General features: G+C 38.8%; 1 protein-coding gene across 3 annotated transcripts in view; it reads right to left on the reverse strand.

Moving 5' to 3' along the window:
• The window catches only part of PTGIS (prostaglandin I2 synthase), a 48,003-nt gene that overhangs the window by 18,005 nt on the left and 4,862 nt on the right, over window positions 1-25,136 (reverse strand). For all 3 annotated transcript variants that reach the window (XM_088153719.1, XM_088153718.1, XM_007431191.4), the window contains exons 2-6: window positions 17,743-17,866; window positions 14,247-14,425; window positions 9,421-9,564; window positions 7,233-7,387; window positions 1,703-1,884 (exon numbers count right to left, since the gene is read on the reverse strand). In XM_088153719.1, coding sequence (XP_088009845.1) covers window positions 1,703-1,884; window positions 7,233-7,387; window positions 9,421-9,564; window positions 14,247-14,425; window positions 17,743-17,772 — 690 coding nt within the window. In that variant the 5' untranslated portion in view covers window positions 17,773-17,866. The remainder of the gene's footprint in view (window positions 1-1,702; window positions 1,885-7,232; window positions 7,388-9,420; window positions 9,565-14,246; window positions 14,426-17,742; window positions 17,867-25,136) is intronic.

The following is a 25,136-nucleotide window of genomic DNA, read 5'->3' on the forward strand; positions in this document are numbered from 1 at the left end:
CAATGTTTGTGCTCTATCACTTGATTGTGGTTGCTTCCATAAAGGTGATCCTGCATGCCAGAAATCAGGATACTTTGAGTTAAGGATCTCCCTTGGTGAAGACTAGGGAATCTGTGCCTCTCCAGATGTAGAAAAATTACAACTTTCAAATCTTTGATAACTGATAACTATGATTACACTGCCTGGACTGCTGGGAGTCTAGTCCCAAGTTTTGAATGGCCACAGCTCCCTTATGCCCAGGCAGAGGACTGTTCAAGTTACTTTGGCTATATTCTCTAGAACATAAGAGCACAACTTTTATTGGAACTTTGAAAGACATCTCAGGGGCTGCACTCCAAAAGGGGGGTTGGGTGATTAAATTAATTATACATTAACAATATTACTTAGAATAAACGAACATTTCCACAACCTCCAGCAATTCCCATCTCCTCACTTTTCAATTGATTCCCAAGTTTAAAATAAATTTAGAAGCACATAAGCAAAAGAATATTAAAAAAACCCCAAACAAACAAACCTTCTCCTACATATTTTTTTCTTGGTGCCTTTGAGTTATTGTTGACTCCTGGCAATTGCCTGGACCAGTCCCTACAATTTTCTTGGCAAGATTTAGAATTAAGAATTAAGCTTTAGACTGGTCATCTACAGCATTCAGCCCTCTTTTCTACAAGAGACCATGGGTTAAAAAAAAAAAAAAAAGCTTGCCCAACCTTTTTTACGTGAATTAGAGCAGTGTTTTTCAAACTTGGCAACTTTAAGATGTGTGGACTTCAACTCCCAGTTTGAAAAACACTGAATTAGAGCATCTTCCAGAACAGTCTGCAATGATCAAGGGTTTTAAAGCTGAAGGTGGAAAGTGGGAGTGAGCTGAATATTTGAAACCAAACAGGAACTATTGCAATTATTGCACATGCTATAGAAACTCACATATTTTCTGAGTTTACTTATGTACCTTATGGCAGTCAAGGGAAGACAATTCCAAAGGGATCAAGTAAAAAATCACTCCTCTATTTATGTTAGGGGCCATTAATTTCAATCATGTAAATCCAGTTATAACAATCTACATGCAGACAGACAGATTTTCCACACAGGTATTCCTTTCCCAGTCATATCCTGAACACACAAAGGGAAGATATAAATACGAAGTCCACTATTGGAGAGATTGGCATGCATAGTATTGATCAGATCAGTGTTACTGATGCCAAATCAATTGGATTTGATGCAGGCTCTCCTCCCTCCCTCCCAAGAGAAGACTGACACTATACAAACATTAATAGTATTTGGATAGTACATGCATGGAGGTCTTTAAAGAAAACCAGGGTACCTATCAGCAATGATCACCAATGAATGAGCAAGCACTTTGGCCCTCAAGACCATGAAGCTTCTCGCTCATTCACATGCACCTTTTCTCAGATACAGACACAGAGAGGGAAGAGAGACCTCATCCCACTTTCTCCCTTGTCCACTCTTCCACCCCTTCCAGCATCCCTCTGAAGATCTAGTGGGATCTAATGAAGAAACTAGTGGTCCATGATGCAATACTGAGATTTGCATACTACATTTTCACTTTCAATAGATTCTGAGCCATAGGTATTTTTTTTCCTGACTCCACCCTTTGTGTATAAATAGTTCATGTAAGAGGATGGATCTTGAGCTTGCGAACCTGAAAAAGAAGTAAAGACAGAAAGTGAAATTGCATTCTTACCTGAGTACTCCAGAGTTGCAGCACCATGGCTCTAGTTTGCATATCTTCATTCACACCAAGGTCTACCAAGTGCTGCCTGTAGATGTTCAACCAAACACTTTGGTTTGCTCTGCTGTCCAGTCTTTCCACAGAAAAAAACTTCCAGAGATCCTTCCTGATATTGCAAAATTTCCACTTTTCCACTGGGTACAGAGAACCATCAGAGAGATAAATGTGAATGATATGTTGTTATTATTAGGGCCACACTAATATTCTGTCCTCCCTCCAATAAAATCAGAGCAGTATACCTGGAAGGCTTATCTTATTTCATCCTGAGAACAGCCCTGCAAAGCAGAGGTACTCTCAAATTTTATTACGTTTTTATTAAAATAAATTAATAAAGCATTTTTTGCTGGCAGTGGCCTTTGGGGCCCTTATTTGAGAAGGGTAATAATTAATGAAAGTAGCTTTCCCTCACGCTACCAGGTGAATTTCATAGGTGAGCAGGAATTTGATCCTCAAATCAAATTGTTTCTAAGCTTGGTTCACCCAGGATGTAATTATCTTCAGGTCTCATACTTCTTAGCTGCCTGCAGGATTGCTGGATTTCAAGTCCATCACATCTAGAAGGCATCAGGTTGGGAAATACTGTTCTATGCGTTAGAGCAGAGATCAAGAACTCTGAGAGATTCAGGACATATTGAGCCTCCAACTATTGGAAGTTATGAATGAGGTTATGACAAAGAAGAGGATACCCAAAACATGGACTGAAGCATATATCACACTTATACCAAAAGAGGACACTGACCCACAACAGGTTAAAAATTACAGACCTATATCTCTATTAAATTCAGATTATAAAATTTTTGCTTCAATATTGGCAGAAAGACTAAAAAAATATTTAAATAACTTTATCCATGCCAATCAAAACGGATTTTTGCCAAAGAGACAAATTAAAGACAATATGAGAGTAATTCTGGACACTCTGGAATACTATGAGGCACATCCTGAAAAGCAAATGGCCTTGATATTTTTAGACGCACAAAAAGCCTTTGATAACGTGAGTTGGTGATTTATGTTATTGCAATTGGCACAAATGGGCTTTGGCAAAAAATTTATTCAGGCCATTGAAACAATATACCATAAGCAGACTGCAAAGATCATGATAAACGGAGATTTAACAGAACAGATAGACATAACAAAAGGGATGAGACAAGGCTGTCCACTATCGCCCTTGTTGTTTGTTTTAACATTAGAAGTATTGAATAGGAATATAAGAGAAGAGAAAGAAATAAAAGGAATGAAAATCAAAAAGGAAGAGTACAAATTGCAAGCCTTTGCGGATGACCTAGTATTTATACTAGAGGATCCATTGGAAACAGCATCTAAATTAATTGAAAAGATAGAAGAATATAGAAAAGTAGCAGGTTTAAAAATAAAGATAAAACAAAGATATTAACAAAGAATATGCTAGCAAGGCGAAAGAAAGAATTGGAAGAAGTTTTAGAAATACAGGTCACAAACAGGGTTAAATACCTAGGGATATATATTACACCAAGATGTAGTACATTGAAGGAGGATAATTATGTTAAACTTAAACGACAGATTGCAACTGATTTGACAAAATGGGAGAATTTACAATTATCAATGATTGGGAGAATATCCACTATTAAGATGAATATATTGCCTAGGATATTATATCTATTCCAGACAATTCCAATTCGTCTAGGGAAAGAGTTCTTTGATATTTAAATAAAATTGTATTGAAATACATCTGGCAGGGTAAAAAAGCAAGAATAAAGCTTAAATTACTACAAGATGCAAGAGTAAGAGGTGGGTTTGCCTTGCCTAACTGGGAATTATACTATCAGGTGACAAATTTGATGTGGGTAAAGGATTGGATAACTTTAAGAAATAACAGATTATTGACCTTAGAGGGACATGACCTGTTGTTGGGCTGGCATGCTTTCTTATGGTATAAGGGAACGAAAACACAGGGCTATTTTAGAAGGCACTATATTCGAGAGGCATTGTTTTTAAACTGGGAGAAGACAAGAAGACAATATTATTTAAAAGTTCCACGATGGATATCCACTATCGAAGCCTTTTCTTATCCAATAACATATAAAAAGGAACAAACAGTTAGATATACTGAGATATTGAATGAAAAGGGTGAACTTAAAACTATGCAAGCGTTGGAAGAACAAGGTATAAAAATGAATTGGTTTTCATATTTGCAAATACAATCTAGATTCGATAAAGATTTTAAAGCAGAAGGTATCTATGATGAGCTGACTGTTTTAGATAAAATTTTGATGGGTACTGATGAAAAGGTGATCAAAAAACTTTATGGACATTTACTAGAATTTAAAATGGAGGAAGAACAGGTTAAAGAAACAATGATTGCATGGGGGAAAAATTTTGGACATGGAATTGATTTAGAGAAGTGGCAAAAACTATGGTCTCAAAACTATAAAATGACAATGTCAACTGCATATAAAGAAAACTTGTATAAGATGTTTTACAGGTGGCATTTACCCCCAGGGAGGATTGCGAGAATGTATAAGAACAAGTCTGATAAATGTTGGAAGTGCCATCAGAAGCCCGGCACATATTACCATATGTGGTGGACATGCCCAGAAGCTAAAAGATATTGGATTAAAATCCATACATGGCTGGAAAAAATGACAAAACAACATATAGACTTTAAACCAGAGACATTTTTACTGGGAATTATACCGGAAACATATAGTAAAGAACTGAAATATCTGATTGTAAATGTTTTGACAGCGGCTAGAATTGTATTTGCTAAGAATTGGAAGAATGAAAAAGTACCTATGCAGGAGGACGTTATTAAGAAAATTATGGAATGTGCTGAGATGAGTAAATTGACATTTGAAATTAGAGAGCAAGAAGACAAACAATTTTATATGATATGGGATTTGTTTTATCAATGGTTGGACGAAAAGATATAGTAATGTAATAGATCAGCAAATTATATAATAGAAACTTGACAAATTGATATAAATTACTATATATATATATATATATATATATATATATATATATATATATATAATCAATGGATAAAAATGATACAAATCTTATTATGAAAGCTGGTGTTATAGACTAGTAACAAATGAATAATAATTGATAACTGATAAATATATAAATATGTGTTGGATAGATGACATGAGACTCTATATAAATGGTGAGTGAAGACTATGAAAGGATGGCACAAATGATTGGTAACTGGCTGACACACGGTTTAAAATGGAAGATGGTTTTTATGTTTTTTATGCTATTGTTTGTTTGTGTTTGTTGTAAAAAATAAAAAATTTATAAAAAAAAAAAGAACTCTGAGAGAGGAAGGGGAAGGGGGGAGGGGGGGAGGGAGGAGCAGGCAAGCTGCATATGATTAGTGAGGTGGGTGCTGTTGCTTATCAGCCTGGGGGACCCACTGGTAGGAAGTACACTGGCATCTACAGAGTCTCTTACACACACTCATTAGAAGAACTGGTGCATACACAAGCTTATTTCTTCACTTTTTACAAGCTGTATTCCCCAGGTAAATTGCTGTGGGAAGCACAATTATTTGTGCTGGATGTTTATATGTTTGACAAGGTGCTGTAATAATTGATGATCTACTTATTTACTTATTATCATTTATGCATGATCTGGCTGTATGTTATCTATCTCCCCAAATAACAGTCTGTGGCATATCTTTTTTTCTTTTCTTTTGGTGTCTTCAAGTCAGTGTTGACTCCTGGCGACTACCTGGACAAGTCCCTGCAGTTTTCTTGGCAAGATTTCAGAAGTAGTTTGCCATTGCCTGGTTCCTAGGGCTGAGAGAGAGTGACTGGCCCAAGGTCACTCAGCTGGCTTTGTGCCTAAGGTGGGCCTAGAACTCCTAGTCTCCTGGTTTCTAGCTGATGTCTTCACCACTACACCAAACTGGTTCTCACTGAGGCATATCTACTCGGAAGTAATTTCTGCTCCTCAGAAATTTAGAGATAGGAGTCCATCAATTATACCGGTTTCAGGATGCCTAATCTGAGCTTGTACCAATATGTTTTAGAAAAATATGTACTCTGTTATTGAACAAGGCATAGTTCTCATTAGGTATTTTATGGTCTTAAAGCTGAAACAAATTGCAGGTAGGCCTTAGCAACTATAGGTGCAGGTTCAGACCTTTACATATCAGAGGAGCTTCAAACAATCACCATACAGGGGGAAATGGTGGCAAGCCATAATACAGTAGGTTCTGCAGCTGTCAACGAGAGCAACCATTTTAAGCTATTCATTTTATCCCAAAGTGATGAGAGATGCAAGAGAGCTCAGGTTGATGGATGAAAGGGTGCATCAGGATTTGAAAAGGGTAGGATTGTACTTAGCAGTAATTCTTTTCCCTGAAATACCTTTGCCAATTTAAACACTGGGCAAGAGAAAGAGTTCTGCTTATTTTGTAAGCTTGCGCTGAGAACATTGACTGAATCTTTATAAAATTACCCTCTTATCTCACCCTGCAAGATGAGGAAGGCTGGATGGACCTATCTTTTTGAACTGCCTATAATGAAATGGATCTAAAAGGTTACACAATGACGCCATCTACTGTTTGTAAATTTCCTCTTGTAAATTCCCTCTTCCCAATAGATTGCTAACGGCATTTAAAAGATGTAGTTGTTTGCTACCGTTTCAGGAATTAAAAAGAACCACCACCACCAACAAGGATATTACTACCATCACCTCTTTTCTGAGGTTTCATTTATACTATTAATGAATCATATTTACTCAGCATTTTATAGGTTTTTTGTTTGTTTTGCTCCTGGGAAAATCTCTTTAACAGATAAGCAGCAGCTTTATCTGTTAGAAGACTAGGTACAGTATAAGGATGGGAATGAAATTAAACATGGAAGCTCTACTTTTTCATTCCCTATCAATCTATCATCTATTCATCTATCATCCATCCATCCATCCATCCATCCATCCATCCATCCATCCATCCATCCATCCATCGTCTATTTCACAATGGATCCCAACTGAACTTGAAACATGCATTATTTTTCTGATGGACTGACACCATGCCCTTCCACAGGCAGATCTGTTCCACTGAAAAATCAATAATCTGTAGCAAAAATGCCCTTTATAATTGGAAACAACTCTCAGAATGATCACATCACTTGACTTTCCACTGCAGCTATTTCCATACAGCACAAGTTTTTGGGGACTACAATCCTCTAGATCAGATGCATCTTACGAAGTGAACTATGAATCCAAAAAATAATCTGTTAATCTACTGACTCATTATTGTTTTTGCTAATAATCAGCTATTAATACTTTTTTGCTACACGTACCCCTCTGAAAACTGAAGGTTACATTTAATTAAATTACAGTTACCTTTAAATAAGAAGTGCAAACACACTATAGATAGGCATCACAAGTAGCCCTGGTTGCACTTCTAAGAAGTGAACTTACTTTTGCCTACGCCTAGGTCTCAATCTACAAAGGACTGAAATTTTAAAAGTGAGATTTCTTTACCAATGACACCCACCTACATTCAAAGTTGAGCGAGCAGCTTTCATCAAGAATCGGTCTAGTTTATAATATGCATTATAAACTTCCATCGAATGAACTCGGTCTTTAGCTTGACTATTAAGATCTTCATAACTCCTGCTTTCATTGCCATACAGTGTCAGGAATCCAGCTCTGCAGAGTTGGGAAGGGAAGGGATTAAAACAGTTGTTTAAAAATTTCATTTTACAATATATTATAAATATCACGGTTCTTATGAATAGATAAAGCAAATCCCTTGACATCCTATACCATTTGTTTTGTATACAGATGGTATAATTTCTCCTTCTATTATAAACCTTTCATCCTCTGTTCTTTGTTTCTCCAGTTTGGCATCCTTCAAATGTGTTGGGACTACAACACAATGCTGAACAACCTCTTCTACTGAAAACATAACCAGCCACTCTATCAACCAGGTGAAAGTCCCTCTTTCTTCTCTCTCAATTCCAGTACCAGTTCCTTGATGCTAGAGGAAGGGTTTCTGACCATAGAGGAGGGTTTCTTATCCTGATATTATTTGGCTCACTTAATGAAAAGGGTTGTTAAATTGGAATCTTGGACTGGGTTCACTTCTGAACTGTGCATTAAAGAAAGCACTTCCTCTTGCGAAAGAAACAATGCCATGCTTATTTGTCAACATTCCTTCCCTTGAAAGCTATTCTCTATGGCTAAGAGACTTCAAACAGTAGGAGACACAGCATGGTTGAACAATGGTACCCTAAGAATGTACATCAGTGATTTCACATCAGGCTGAAAGGTATCAACTGGCATACCATAGGTCTCCATTCTTGGCCCTGTGTTGTTCAATACATTTATAAAAGACTTGATCAAGGCTTAGAAAATATTATCAAATCTGCAGATTACACAAATATATGGATAGCAAAGTCTTTGGAGGAAGTGTCAGGATTCAAGATGAATTTCAGCACAGACAAATGTATCCAGTACTGGGCACTACATTTTAGGAAGGGCATTGACGAACTGGAGCATGCCCAGAGGAAGGCAACCAAATGATAAGGAACCCAGAAACTAAGAAGGAATGGTTGAAGATGTTGGATCTATTTAGCTGACTTCAGGAAGACATGATAGCACTTTTCAAGTATCTGAAGAGTTACCAGGCAGAATGGTCCAGAGCTGTTTCAGAAGAGAAGACAAGAATAGTAGATTTAAATTACAAAGAAGTAGCTCTCACCTGGAGAGCAGAGAGGATTTCCTAACGATAAAAGATGTTCAACAATGGAATAGAGTGTCTCAAGAGGTAGGGGGCTCTCCTTGCCCAGAGATCTTAAAGACTCGCTGGAGGCCATCTGTGGGGGATGCTGTAATCATGAATTCCTGTACTGGCTGGAGGATTGCATTAGATGTCTCCAAGGTCCCTTCCAGTCCTTATATGGACTGGAAGACATTGTACTTTGGAAGCCATTCAGGGAATTCATCAGAAAAAAAGAGGAGACAATTTTCTCCCATTCTAAAGGCCACAGCTGGGTACAAATCTGAGTAGTTAACAGTGAAATCTACCATCAGTTTTGGACAAGAGGCTGGATTGTATATGGAACGTGCATTTTACACTCTGAAATGTGGTCATGGCTGTTCTTTGGTCCCCCACAGGCCTACAATGTTCACCTGATATTTGAACATTGCTTTTTCATGAAAACATTTCCTGCGCATATTGCATCATGTTTGTTCGTGTGTGGCAATTCAACAAGCACTTTTATCAACACTCTGCAGCTTGGTAGCTCCATTGTGTGAGACCAGATTGTTGAATGATTTAATATCAGAAAGAGGACTCAGTTTCTATTTCTTTGTATAATCAAAAGGTGCAGAACCTATTCCAGATACCAGGGGAGCAAAATGAGCTCAGTGGGACCACTTACCTTGTTCTGCTTTCATGACAGCTTCTTTGTTTTACACTTTGACCACGTACAGTCATTGAGAGAGCAAGCAAAGCAAGTGGGAGCTGTGCCACCTTTCTCTTCCTCCTGTCACTACTCAATTGTTTAACTGAGAGAGGAGAACAGGTAGTGGAACCAAGGGAAAGGAAAAGAAAAGAAGAGCAAGGGGGTTAAGAAGTTGGCTTTAGGTCCCCTGTTGGAGGCCCTGTCACCCCTTCATATTAAACCCAAGCAGACCTCCTTGAAGCCTTGTTTAGGACTTAGAAATGCCATACCCACCTGAACATCGTGCTGTAGGAGAGCTGAAACAGGTCTTCCTCTTTCCACTGCCCACTGGCTCTACTGGGGCTAGGAAGCAGAATGGTTTGCAAGTTAAGGCACATGGCCTTAGTCAGGCTGGAAAGATTCTTGTCCTTCAGAGTCCTGTAGAAGCAAAACACAAGAATACTTTGTGAAACTCCTTCCTGCCTCCCACTTAGATTCCCTGAACTGAGAATTCTTAAATAATGCTTAGAAACTTAGCTAGGAGTCATTGTGAGTTTCTGATAGTCTGCCTCACAAAATCCTTGCTTTCGTGGAAAAAGAGAACATTCATGCCTTATACAGAAATGCACAACAAACATTGCACTAGAATTCAATACATATTTACTCAGACATAAGGCCCACTGACTTCAATGGGACTAATTCCCAGGTATGCTTAGGATTGCAGTTTAAAATAATTTATTCAATGGGGATTTATCAGGGGTTTCAGCTGATGGCCCATAGGCTGCATTCAGCCCTCCAAGTAGTTTTCTGCAGCCCACAATATTTTGTAAGCACTGATTATGCTGCCCAGCAAGAACATCGAGTGCTGCAAAACCATCCAGGCAGGGCCATGGGAAATGCTCCAGGAAGAAGAACCTAGGAGTCCCAGATAGGGTCGTGAAAGCAATCTTCCCAAAAGAGGCTGACCCACATAAGCAAACTTCAATACAGGATGGGTGGTAGAAGCAAATGGAGTCAGCTGACACTCCTTGTCCTCCCCTGGGAAAGTTAAGTAAGAAAAGGAGCTCTTTGGGAAAGTTCCACATACAATGTAGAATGCTTCATTTGCAAATGAAAAGAGTATGTTTGGGAAAGTTGTGTATAAAATCAACATAACCACAAAATAACATAGGGTTGGTTGATCTAAATAAAATGTACTTTTGGGTAGATAAATATTCCAAGCATAAGTTTCAGACCACCTTGCAAATGTACATAAAAATGTACAAGACTGGATATATTGAGGAAGCTGCAATTTCTTTCGATCTTTTTTTTAAAAAAGGATTCACTAAAAAAAAATGACAAAAAGGAATAACTGATGAACACAGTAACACAACATGGACTAGATTTATACCAGTCCTTAATTCTAGGCATCATTTGTGGGTCTTCTCAAGTACTGGAGGCCCTTGTAATTGCCAAGTGCTGATACTAATTCTGGTTGCATATCAGAGATGGCAAAAACACTGCTGCGCATGGGAACACAATTATGGGGGACCTCTGACATAAGGTGCTCACAGTGGCCATTCCTGCAGATAAGATTTCTAGAGAAAATCTTGCCTTGAATTTCATTTCATCCTCACAGCAGCTTTATGAAGGAGGTCACATTGTGAAAGGAGGAACGGCAGTGCCCCTGAGAGTTCATTGCTAAAATGGGTCTTCACTGTACTTTGGGGATAGCATATTGGCTTAGTGAACCAAAAATGCATCAGCTGCTCCCTCTAATACTCCAGAAATATCCCAAGGGACCAGTTACAGTGGTTTTTCTGCAGTCTTTCACAAGGAACATGCATGGGAAAGTCATGCACCCTGACATTAATTCACTTGGACTTGCATGCTAACATCCTTAGTGACACACAATTCTGAGATCCTTCCAATAAGAAAACTCCTACAAACTATTATCAGAAGAGGCCAGATGCCACAAAAGTCTTTTTCACACGCATACACAAGCCCATAGTAGTAAGTGACTTTCTCATCAGGAAATCCCTGGTTCATATCTCACCTCTGCCACGTACTCACAGGGTCACCTAAGCCCAGCCACTCTTTTCCAGTCCCAGTCCTCTCCTTTCTATTGGCAATCCAGAGTCAGTAGGCCCCTACCTAACAGAATTCCTTACAGAAAGACAGACTGTTGGCTTGTAAAAGGGCTTTTACAACAGGCTTGTTCTCTCTGGATTTATTAGTTTGTTTCTTTCTTTATTAAATATGTACCCTTCTACAATCAAACAGCTCTTGGTGTTATCTCACTCTGAGCTACTGAATGAACTCACCAGGAACTTCATTTAGATGTTAAAGAGCAAGGGAAAGAGAACCAACCCCTGTGGCACTCCACATGACAGAGTGAAAAGGGTCCAGATGATCCATTTCATCTATGACACTGCGAAGCTGGTCCACTACCATTGTCTTACAACCTATCCTAGGAAGGGAAAGTTGGAGACTGAATGGTAGTTGTCCAAAACCCTGGATCCAGGGATGGTCTGTTCAGAAGGGGGTGCACCACAGCTTCCTTCAAGACTGCTGGGAACTCCCCCTCTCATGAAGAGGCATTGACAATCCGTCAGATCCAGGTGGTTACCTCTCCATCCATTCTTCACAACAGTGAGGATGGGCAGGGGTACAAAAGGCAAGTGGTAAATGACAAACTAATCAGCATCCTATCCACTTCCTTGGAGGTCACAGACCAAAGTAAGCCCAAGGTAACATCACAAGATAGTACCCCAGTCACCACAAGGGACTCTATCCAGAAGGAGTTGATGTTTTGGTGCATCTGAGTGACTTTATAGGTTAAGTGCTGTATAAATTCATTACAGCAGCCAGATGGAAGTTCTTCATTTAGTCCTGTCGTGAAAAGGGAGTCGGTTACTCTAAATAAGGCTGCTAGAACACAACAAGCTGATGCAGTAAGGGAGGAGAAATAAGCACACTTTGGCTTCCTTATCACCACTGAACATGGACACTTATCTACACTTGGTCACATTAGCGTCTTGTCTTCCTCCACCAGTGTTCCAGGCATCATTTCTGGTGCTTCATTTTCCAGAAGGTCTTGAAAAACCAAAGCACCAACTGAGATTGGCCACCAAAAAGAGATTGCTTGGTGGTAGTGCTGTCCAGTGTTCGAGATGCTTCTTGATGCCATTTGCATTCCATAAAGTGGACAGAACTGCCTGCCAGATTGCTGGGAAACTCCCCAAGTGCACATTGGAACAAACTGGACATATTAGGCATCTGAGGCAGACCATTTGAATGGGCCCACATCCTTCAGAGGTGATCCTGAAATATAACAGGATCAGGATGTGATCTGACTATGACAATCGGATAATGGAAACCTCCGCCTTCTCCAGATCACCAACCATTTGCTCAGAGACAAAAACAAGGTCCGAGGTGTGACCACTAACATGGGTCAGGTGAGACAAGCTGATAGAGGGCACAAACTCCTTAACCTTATTGGACCCAGCTCCCAGCCATGCAGATTGAAATCTCCATGCAGGATAGACTTTTAATTGAAAGGGCTTGATTATATTTGCTTGCTGCTGCTGGACATCTGGAATTGTACTTTTGGTAATGGCTATTTTTATGTAGTTTACATTTACAGGTAGTCCTCGACTTACAACCACAATAGGGACTGGAAAATTTGTTGTTAAGCAGTGTGGTCATTAAGTGAGGCATCATATGACCACACCCAATTTTATATTTTTGCAGCACTCATTAAGCGAATCACCATGGTCATTAAGTGAATCACACAGTTCCCCATTGATTTTGCTTGTCGTAAGCCAGCTGGGAAGGTCGCAAATAGAGATCTTGTGACCACAGGACACTGCAACCATCGTAAACATGCTGGTTGCTAAGCGCCTGAATTCTGATCATGTGACTGCAGAGATGCTGCGACAGTCATAACTGCAAGGACTTTTTTCAGTGCCATTGTAACTTCAAATGGTTGTTAAACAAATGGTTGTAAGTCGAGGAACATCTGTATGGTACTTTTATCATTCCTTTTTTATACGCCCCCCTGGAAATACAATTATCTTGAAAGACATCTAAGAAATATATTAATAAAGAAATCTTGTGCTCTATTCAAAGCATTTCAATAATGAAACTCTCTGATGATTCCAAATATTGTTCTGACAAACAACCAAGAGAGCCAAATTGAGAAGTAATAGCATTTTCTGTTCTTCCTGCTCATTTTCATAAAGTCCCATAGGAAAGCAGTGGAAGGGAATAGAGTTGGATGAATTTTACCAGTGTTCTAAATATTTGCCTCATCCCCTTTGGGGACTCTCCAAGGCCTGAGATTTCCAGCTCAGAAACAATAAGCTTAGAGGTCAGGAAAAAGGGAAATGGATCTCAATTTTTCCCTCTTCAAGGTTCAGAGTTTCCCTGAAATCTCATAAACCAAAAGATTATTTATATATTAAATATAACTATAAAATTGATCTATCTTAAAAGGTTGCACATGAACTATTCTGCTTGAAAATACAATATAAATGTTACATATTATCTATGGCTACACAGTGTTGATGTAGTTTAGAAGAGGTACTTCAGAATGCATGGGAGCATAAATGCAGCACCTGTTTGTGATTCATATAGCAAGTGCTCCTGAAGTAGCCACACAATCCTAGAAAAAGATGCATCTGCTTTCAAGAGACACAAATAAGTGCTGCATTCATGCTCCTGCATGTTCTGAAGCACCTCGTCTGAATAAAATCTGAAGCATTGCCCAGTCCTATTATTATCAGCATTTAAAGGTGATGTTCTTTTTAAGTTTACTCTCTCAAGATTTGTAAAGCTTTTGATTGGCAGGAAGAATGTAATGTAACTGAAGAATTACTTATATCATTGCTTATCAGACTTTTATTAACAAAGCTGGAGAAACAAAGCTGGTCTATGCATTACAACAGGTCATCACACGTTGCAAAAAGAGAGTGCTTAGCATTATAGATGAGCACTTGAATCCCAGCCTTTTCAATATTTAAAAGAAGATGCTACTACATATGCTGGAGTCCCTGAACTGAGTATTCAGAAGACTTAGTCCACAGAATGTATCATGGTTTTCTTGATGCATGCATGCCCACTATAAAATTTACACTTACATTCTCAGCATGGTCTTTTCCTCATTAGAATCATAATCAGGGAGCTTCACATCAAACATCCGTTTCATTAAAATGCGTGCATATTGGCCAAAGTCCAGCTTGGTGTATGATTCCCAAAGCACCACATCGTAGGAATGTGGATCCAATAAGACAGTTACAAATTTTCCTGCAACTTGAACCTTAAACAAATAAATACATCACAAAGTATCAATCTAGCGCATTAATTAAAAGAAATCAATGAATTTTGAAAAATAATTTTAGAAAGAGACATTTCATCATACCCTGCTTCCAACTCTAATCCCTAGGAATCTAATGATTCCTATTAAATGGAAGACTGAATTGAGATCTTACGGTTTATTCAAAGACTCATAGAATTTTTTGGTAGACTCCAAATCCAATATTCTGCTCAATGAAAATCCAGATCTTGCTTCAAGGATGGAGAACTTGTGGCTCTATGGAGCCATAACAACTTTTGGAGGATGTACAGTACTAAATAGATTGAAAAAGCCCTGGTTGGAAGGAATTGATAAGCCCCTCAAAAGGAAAGAGAGAAGAAGTTTTAAGAGCAACATATGAAGCAGTGTGTACTGTAGATGTGGTGAAAGCAGGAATGGTTTGCAAGGATGGAAGAGTATAGTGAATGGTGTTAACATGAAAGTTTCAGCCATATTTTCTTTTCTTATATCATGCCCTGAATGTATTTGGCTTACTATTTCTCATATCCTTTCTGCACGCTGTATAATGCTGCTTATACCAAAAGGAATAGGGTGATGGGAATGTATATAGAGGCTATATGTGCTAATTTAAAAGCAGAGATGTAAAGCTAGAAATAATTACTACAATTTAAATCGAAATTTATCAAAATTTACCATAATGAGAGAAGCCATGTGACAAGATGCCCAGTATATCATCTTTGTTGTCTAGCTCTTAATTTTTGGCAGGCATGTTGAAAGTTGTTGCTGTTCTCCCTCCTGAAGACTGGTTCTCTTTCAACTGGAATTGGACTGGGCTCCCCCTACAGATGGAGGGCCATCAAAAAAGGAGCAAAATCCTTCAAACAGAACAGCGTGTGCTCCATAAAACTAGGGGGAATGGCCATTTTTCAAAAAGTGGGAAGCGTTTAAATGAGGTAAATTTGGGATTATGATTTCCCCACGAGGACTCTTCCCCCAACATGGAATGGTAGCTGGATGGTGGGGATTATTACTACAGCAAAATAAAATAAAATACTCAAACTCAAACTCAGCTCATGTTCCAAATTTAGCCAATTTGTGCATGTTTATGCATATGACTAACTGCACAATTTCTGTATCCCTAGTAAAAACATTTAACTAACATTTTTGGCACCATATATCGTTCTAGCTCAAGGATTAATTTTGATTCCTAGCATTGCTGAGGAATGCAGACAGGGTCACATATCACCCACCTCAGTTTTAATTGATTTTCCTTTTGCTCTGGTTTTAAGAAATGAACAGAAGGTTCATACCTTAGAATTCAAGAGGCAATGACTGAGATTTATTAAAAAAAAACAAATGGCTACATTCCACAGGTTCTCCTTTCTCCTGTTTTATTTGAATCTTTGTCTATTTAAAATATATATTCAGAACTTTTGAGGAACACTGATAGCTAACACAAGTATTACAATATTCTGAAGAACCCCAGCAAAAATCCCAAGTGCTCCATTCCACAATTTTAATCAACAATAGCCAATAAAATGTCAATTACCACCATTTTAAAAATAAGGTTTTATATTTGTTCTGAATACCAACTAGTCAGAGGGTTGGACTAGGAATGGAAGTTGCAGATCCCCAAACTATAGCCTTCAGTGGGTAGCCCTGGACCAATCCTGCCTGGAAGCATATAGTTATGCACATATCATGATGCCATGAATCAAGGCTTTTTGTTTCAGGCATATGACACATAGTTTTTCAGGCTCCAGGGTCTGTCTGTGTGTGTGGGGGGGGGGGGAGGGTGTGAGTATACGTGTATGTATGCATATGTATATGTGTGCATGTATATTTATATTTATATTTATATTTATATTTATATTTATATTTATATTTATATTTATGCCTTGCCTTGCCTTGCCTTGCCTTGCCTTGATTACATGGTCCCAAATGTGTGTGATTCCCTGATCTCTTTTTCCAAAAACACTAGTGGGCATCTCCAGAAAGAAGGCAAGGAAGACAAGGGACAAAACATGGCTTCTGATGCAAATTCTGCTCTTTAACCTTGCATGCAGATACAAAAGGGGTGGGATTTGCACAGTGACATCATGCTGCATGCTTCATCCTTCTGATATCATCGCGAGCACCTCCTTTTTTTCAAATGCATATGGGAATAGGTTGGGTATATTTTGCTGTTGCTTCTAAAGACTGTTTAAAACTGTATTCTCTTCCATTGGAATTGTATTCTCAATTTTTGGTAAACCACCTTGGAATTTTTAAAAAATTTTGCCAGGACAGTCTAGAAATTATGCAAATGCATAAATAAATGGGCCATTTTAAGGAACTCTTCTTCTCTTTGAAAGCTTTCCCTTCCTGGTTTTGTATGCCATTAAATAAGAGTGTTTGATTCTCTAAAACCAATGGAGGCGACATAGATCACCATCCTTAGCTGGTGCCTTTGTGTAAAACTGAAGCTGCTCTGTGAACTGTAAAGGGAAGATCACGTCAAAACGACTTTCCTTTTGTACAGACCTCCTCTCTCAGTGAAGAGGAGCAGATCATCATCTAGAGATGGCCCCTGATTTTTACAATGTAACAGGACAGGGTGCAGTTGTCCTTTTTTGTCCTTGGGCAAATCCCTTGGTTTACCTTACCCTCTTCACCATTTGGGGGCAAAATGACAACTTCGTTAGTTATACCAGGAAGCTGACACAGCAGCATTGGATTCCCATAAAATGCTAGCAGATCCTTCAGTCCAAAGGCCGATACATCAATAAGTATTTGGAGCAAAATGGGACTGACGGTTACCAAAGCGTTGTGGGAGAACAGTAGATTTGGGAACTTTACAGCTTTGTGTTGGCTTCACCTGATTACCTAATTTATAAGGGTAAGCAAATGCTAAACATATTTCCTCTCCCAATTTGCTAATAATTCCCTTCCCTGACCAATGGCTATGGTAGTACAGACACTTGACCCACCTTAACACATCCAGATAGATGGGAACAATGCTAGCAGTGACACGACTATGCTGTCTTTTCCTCCTTACAGATTTTCAGTGGAAAAGAAGATGGAAGCAGCAGTGGGAAAACAGGTGGCTTGCAGCTGAAAAGTGGCATCATCCAGATGCTCTGCAAAATTTCATCAATGAAGCAGTGCACCTTTATTTATTTAAATTATTTATTTATTAGATTTATATCCTACCTTCCTACTTACATAAGAATTCCAAGCAGCTTACAAGATTTTCAAGGTAGCATACACCAAAAGCCTATTAACACTTTGATACCCTAAGCTTTGATACCTTGAAGAAGGTAAGTCCTATAAATACTCACCGTGAAAATATCACCATGCTTCTTTCTCATATCAGACAGGAATGTGGCAGCATCTTTACCAAATTCCAGTGCATGCCCAAGCCAAGGAATGTGACCTTTATCAAGTGGAGGTTCATCAGGCCGTCTGGAAACGATATCAAGATATATAAACAATTAACCATATTACTGTTTAATCATTCCCAAGTGTTTCATAAAATATTTTATCTTGCATTCTTAGCTGAAGCTAAATAATATAAAATAAGGAAGCCACACTGTGACAGCTCTAATCCTAATGAAAAGGGAGATTGTGGCATTTGAGTTTTAATGGCCTGGCATGGCTGCTCTTCTGCTGGCATGAGCCATCCAATGGAATGGGTAGAAGGGGAAAAGAAGCTCAGCTTTGGCCCTGAAGGGCAGCTGTGCTGTCACAAGGCCTGATGAGCTGACTTGGCTACTGGCCAGGGCTGTTGTGGGGATATGTCAAGACAGCAGTCCCATTGATCTAGCCTAGTAATAAGGTGTTGGGGACTAGAGCCCTGGGAGGACACCCACCTCCTCAATTGCTAGGGGACATGCTGCCATCTAACCTAAAAATTGGAGAGAAAGAAGGAGAGGAGAGAAGGAAAGAAGAAGAGAGAAAAGGTCTGTGCACGGAGGGAATGGAGTGGCTGGAAAGAAAGTGTGCGTAACAGTTGTTAGTTCCCCGCCAGAAGGGAGAAAAAAGGTCCAGGGGAAGTGAGGACCCAGATGCATGAGAGCTCCACCCAAGGCAAAGAATGGGAAGGAGGGATCCAGCTGGCTGCAAGCAGTGGCTTCACCAAAGACCCAAGAGGGGAAGATGTCAGTGGAGAAGCCCTGATATCAGGGAAGGACTGGGCAGAAGACCCTACAAGAGGTTCTTCTCCCAACAGAGAAGCAGTAAGTGTTTGGCTGAGTGGTTTCAGGAGGAGGTCAAGCCACAATGAGCACACTACAGTAAATTCCAGCCCACTCCTTTCTTTTCACTTTCTCTCCTGTAAAGCCCAGAAACAGAGAAAGGAAACAGGGAGAAAGGAGGAGGAAGCAGGAGAAGTAGATGGGGATAGTCTCTGGGAGGGAGACTTAGGGGGAAACCTGACACTGGGTGAACACCAGGATTGTGCTGTATATATCGTTGTAGATACCTGCTATAAATAACGTCACTGTATATAGTAAAAAGCATGAAAGTCTCCACTGCCTTGTTTTTTTGTGTCAATTGCCACTCTTGCAAAATAACTGCTGTGACAGAGATATTTGTAACAAGAGCCAGCTGAAGAATCTATAGCCCAGGTGTTTTGCTAAGTAAGAATGGTGGGTGGAATTTTATTAAAGCCTTATTAAAAAAAGAGGATTATTCTAGCTAAGCAGGCTTCCCTGTGTATGGAAAGTATGCAAAAGTATCAGAAATCTTCAATTAATTAGCACGCCTGAATCTAATCTAAATTGCAAATAACAAAAGCATTGTCGTCTTCTCCAACCCTGTCAAAAAGAGGTAGGCTATACAAAATAAAGCAGATTGTTTGCTGCAGTTGCACAAGACAATGATTGTGCAATTATCACAAGGAAGCTCAAGCTTTGGGGAAGAGAAAGTCTTCCATGGTCCGGCACTCGAGGTCTGAGGATTCCAGGTTCAATCCTAATGGCTACCGTTGAAGAATTTCAGACCTGAGAAAGACTTCTTCCTGAGGTTTGGGGGAACCAGTCACAGTAGATAGCACTGGGCTGGATAAAGCAGTTAGTTTATATCAGTCTTCCCCCAGTCTTGGCACCCTGCAGATATGTGGACTTCAACTCCCAGAACCCCCTGGCCATTGCAGAGAATTCTAGAAACTGAAATCTACAAATCTGTATAGTACCAAAATTGGGGAAGGTTGGTGCAGAGGAGTCCAAGGCAGCTTCCTGTGTTCCTACCATCAGCATCCTTTCATGGAAAATATCCAAAATGCTTCCAAGAAATATCAGGGTTCCCCAGAGCAAAGCAAATTAATTATGGTGGGGATAGGGAATATGAATAACCAAGTCTGCAAGTTGATTTGCTTCTAATGCTAAACTTGGTGAAGCAAGTTGATTTGCTTCTAATGCTAAACTTGGTGATAAACTTTACTAGCTTATCAAAAATCCATTTTTTTCTAAAAAAAAAAAAAGAAGAAGGTAATTGGCACCATGTGGCAGAAGTTTAGAGAGAAAATTCAACTAAGAAAACTGTTTAAAGGGTGAACGTTGGCTCAGATAACTGCTCTCCTTATTGAAAGGACACAGTCCTACAGTATTTAGACAAGTCTCACAATTTAAAAACCTCTGTCAAAATTTTGCAAGGGATAATTATCCGAAGATTTTTTCATGTTAGTGGTTAGCAGATGGGTTTCTCAGAGTGACTGTGCTATGTTCAGCAGCTGCAACTAGCCATTATTAACATTAATTTAATGGGATGCAGATGCTTGAAATTAATTGAAAGCACATTATAAATCAGAAAGAGTTCGTATATATTTAGCACAGCCCTCAGTAGCACACAAATGGCACAATCGTGAATTAAAAGATCAAAATTACCCCTCCTAAACAAATCACTCCAGACTTAATCTGGCTCAGCACCCTTGAGGTTTTACAAGACAGGTGAACGTTCCATTATAGCTTATCAGACAGAAGTCTAACAGATGCAATTTTTCCTAGTACAGAGAAAAAGATGTGGAGAACAACTGCTCCATTTTCATCCATCAAATGAAAGAAACAAAAGCTACATATAAAGCCATAGCATTGGTCCTATTTCATTGCAAATTAAGCAAAACGTTGCTTTTCTTTTTTTAGTGCTCCAAAAATGTGCTGGCATGTTGCTCTCATTGTTTTAAAAAATGAAACCAAAATTAAACATATTCTTCAGCCTTGGTCCACAAGCAAGGAAGCTTTCAAATCCTTCTGTCGTTCCCAACAGATCATCTCTGCCTTCCTTCTTATGTAGTATGAAAAATGGCCAAAATTAGAGAGGAAGTTACAGATTTCTTCTGCTTCAACAAAAAAAATTATTTTCCTTCTTGGGAGAGGGTTCTATCTCAACTGATTATTGAAGTGAGAGCAGGACAAGACATTTCATCCAAATTCATATTGTCTAGCAACTGTAACTGTAAGCATTTGGTGTCTTCCTCTTTAAATACCTGCTAATATGAGTAAGGACTAACAGTCACTTTATACTGTCACGTTATATTTGTTTGGTGACTGGAATGAAATGTAACTCTTAATTCCTAATCTATAACTCAGTGTTTCCCAACCTTGGCAACTTGAAGATGTGTGGACTTCAACCCTTGCTGGCTGGGAAATTCTGGGAGTCAAAGTCCACACGTCTTCAAGTTGCCAAGGTTGAGACAAGGCTGAGAAACACTGCTATAATTATTGCTGGAAGGTCATTAAAGTCTCCCTTCACTTGAACTCAGCGTGTACTGACCTCATGGATATGTCCATATAGTTCTCCTGGCTTGCCACTGCTTTATTCCTGGATGTTTTTCAACCGTAGCCAACCACCATGGTATTTCCTAGCAGTCTCCCACCTATGTACTAACCAGGTCTGAAGTCACTTTTCAAGGTCATTAAGGATCAGGCAAAAAGGCTTCTACTGAATAAGTCAGTAGGTTGTTTAATCCTGAACTTGATTCTCTCATGTATACTAATCTGTTTATATTCATGTGCAACACTAGACATAGCCTCACCCCAAAGCAGGATCGTCAAGGCTCTGAGAGATCTTCCCTCTACACTCTTTCCTTCCTTCACCACATTTGTACACCACCAAATTCAGAGTGGATTCAAAGCTCATCCTATGCTCATGTAATTATTTCCTCCACTGGTTCTGAACCACTTCCATTAAAAATGCTAAAATAATTATTGAAATTATATTTTGATTAATTTTAATACACTGAATGAAAATCATTATAGTCTCTCCATTCTTTTCATAAATTGGACCTCCTTCAATGTGGGGGGCCTGAGGCAACTACCCCACCTCCCGTGTGGCTCCTTCTTAGTCTCCAGAGATTTGCTGAATAAATTCAACTTAATTTATTTCTTAACAGAAATACGTTTCTATTTGGCCAAAAGATCACATAGAAATCAGCTGCTGACCAACTACTTAACTGATATAAACTATGGGCTATTCGATTCTAAAAATAGACAGGCAAAGTGACTTCTTGGCTCCACTGCCACCTTGGCTTCTTCTAGATTTCAACCCACAAAGTTATAAATATACCATTACAAAAGGGGTTTACTGTTTCCACAAGGACAGAAAGCAAGGAGGGCCCTTCCAAGTTTAAAAGACAAAGGATGCTACTATTCATGTTTGCTAAATCTACCTACAAAGGTAGATTTCTGTAGTGTTTGCTCTCAGTGGAGCATTAATCATCTCTCCTTGGTCAAGTGCACAGCCTTCCTCAGGAAAAAAAAGCTTAGGACACAGTGGGTAAACTTGAATTTTAAAGTATGTGGTGGGTACTTTCAGAAAACCATCATTCAGTGCCGGATTTAGGCATAAGCTAAACAAGCTACAGCTTAGAGCCTCACAAAATTTCAGAATATCAGTTTTATGGTTTTGCAAAGGAGTTCATTATTACTTACATTAATAAAAGTGATCCTGATTGTCAGCATTTTGTATATATATTAATATATCTTAAAATTATTTTAAAACTTACATTTAAATATTGTTTCCAGGGTATACTATGTTATAATCTATGAGAGAAGTCAAACCAGCCAAATGATCAATATGTAATCAGTAAATGCATTCATTTGAAATGAATTTGTATTTTTCACTTTAAATACCTTGCTATTGAATCATTAAAAGGCATATATAAGTATGTATGTATGTATGTCTGTTCCCAAGTTTGTTGCTGTGACCCAAGATCCTGTTTTGGTACACACCTTAGTGAGACCTGTACATTTTTAACAAAGAGGCTCTGTCTAAATCCAGCCCGGATCATAATGTGGGAGAGAGGCTGGCTGAGTCACCAAATGAGTGCTATAGTACAGTGTAACTTCTATTCAATAGCATGCCAACTGGTGGAATTCTTTAATCTACTAGGATGTTCTTTGCCACTCCATCGTATTATTCTCTCTTTAATCCCCTTCATTTAATATATTTATCAAACCCACCACTTTCATTTCATAACAGTGCCCTGGGGCCCTATGTGGACCCAGTGGGATTCTTGGAAATAAATGTAATGTTTACAGGCTGGCACTTTTTTGCAGCATGCCATCTTCCCAATTATTACCACTGCATTAAAATAAACTTTAAAAGATTTAATGTCAGGGGAGGAAGGAAGCCTGTTAGTGCCAAGAAAGGCATATGTGAAATGGCATCATGGATATTAATATGCCTACCTCTGCTTTATTAAACCAGGGAAAGCTTTAAGCTAAGGCTGAATAGACACTGGCCTAGGGTGCCAAAGCTTAGGGGGCACCAACAACTCCCCTTTTTCTAAAAACAAAGGGCAGAAGAAAAATGATTAAACTTCAGATTTAGTGTCCTTTATTGTAAGAACCTAAAATGTTAAAGTAATCATTCTAAAAATGTAAATCTTCACTTCGGCAGGAGGTGGTGCCATCAGTTAATGTGGCCTAGGGAGGCACCATAAATCCTTGAGCTGGCCCTGTTCAAAGCAAAAGGCCATTCCTACTTTAGACATAAGAGAGGAATTCGGAGAACTTAAGTGTGGCTGCTTATCCGTGGCTTGAAGGAGGACAGACATGGTGCTGCATTATATATTCATTCTAACTCATGTGAACAGATAGACAGAAATTTTAGAATGGGAATGAAAATGCAATACATCCAACTACAGGGTAGACTGTGGTCAAAGGACCTGTATGCCTTCTGCTCACTTTGTCCAGAAGCCAGCAGACAATTTAAAGCTCCTCTTTCTTCATTCTTTATTTCTATTTATTTACTTACAGGATGTATATGGTGCTCCAGTTGAAATAGACTTTGTTCCTGGACAGAGGTTGCTGCCAAACAGATCAGTATCCTCTGGCAGTTTTTCAAATAAATAATTTTTATTTGTAAAATAAGGCATATACCCATCACAGGAAAGGTTGGAAACATTTAGTCCTTGAGAACATATGTACCCTCTTGGTTTTGCTTTGTTTGTTTCCAGTTACTTCCTTCAAGGCATTGGAATAATATGGGCTAAAATTCCATAAAAGTAAAAGCTTTCCCCATCCATTCTTGTCTTATTTAATTAGCAATGCATACTGTATATGTAGCCAAAATAATGTACAACTAATTAATGCTAGAAAAACTTGCAGATAAGCCTTGAATCTTAAATATAGGTTCAAGGAAGTAAACCTTTAGCCATAGAACTTACTTTGAATAAACATGAAGAATATTGCATTACAGTGCAATTAGAAAAAGCTATATAGCTCCTAGCTAGAGGGTGTTTCTTCAGTCCAAAATCCACCCCATTTCTGAAGAAATGGTGGCGTTTAATAGCACGCAGAATGTAGAGATAGTATCTTACTTTTAACGGGAAATATGATGGCATCTTTAAAAACTTAAAGGGACATTTTCCCAGTCTGTTTTCTCTTTATAAATGGTAGCTCTGACATGGGCACATACAAAATTTAGATCTAAAAAATAGCATCACAGCCTCAAACCATCCTTATATGCACATACCACTGCTGGTATTTTTTTGAAAAAAAATGCACAGATTGAGTAATTTTAGATACATTAGGTCAAAATAACCAATACAAGCTGAATCAAATGCAATGACATAGTGGTAGAAGGGCAAATTTCCAAAGAATACAATCCCAGGGATTAAGTGTTATAAAATTCTTCTTTTATACATTTTGCCTGTGAGTAATTCCTGCTGAACTCAATTATCCTTAATTTAACAAAGGCTTGCTGAGATTGTGCAAAAATCTAAGAGTTTTGGCGGGGAGCATTTTGACGGCCACATTGCAGAGGGTGAGATGTGAAGCAGAAGATCAGTGGTGCAAACTATGGGTACTCTGTTCTAAATACCAGTGAGATCATGATTGGGGAATGTGGTTCTCTAGATTTTGGGAGAAGTTTGGAAGGGTTGCTTTTAAAAATAAGCCTATTTTAGGACTTATCGTTCATTTTTTGGAAGCAATCATGCAAATTGTTAGCAGTTGTGACTCTAGGGACTACAAAATAGGGGGTGCTACACTGGAGCTGAATGCATCAATTACTTTTTAATTAAATGCATTAATTACTTTTTAAAATACAAGGAGGGAAAGCACATAGAGCATGCCTTTTGGATTTCTTCCCAACCACTTTGGCCATAAAGAAGCATCTGCGTTATCTTCTATGTAATGAAGTAATATGTCATATTTTTCTGGATGCCCATGTATGCGCATGCTTCTGCTTTCCCTCTGTGTTTTGTCTGCGATTGTGCTATGTGTGTACTAGA

This window comes from Python bivittatus, unplaced genomic scaffold (assembly GCF_059951505.1).
Source record: "Python bivittatus isolate LINGU-HERP-01145 unplaced genomic scaffold, Pbiv_v1 ctg000700_np1212, whole genome shotgun sequence".
Classification (NCBI taxonomy): Eukaryota; Metazoa; Chordata; class Lepidosauria; order Squamata; family Pythonidae; genus Python; species Python bivittatus.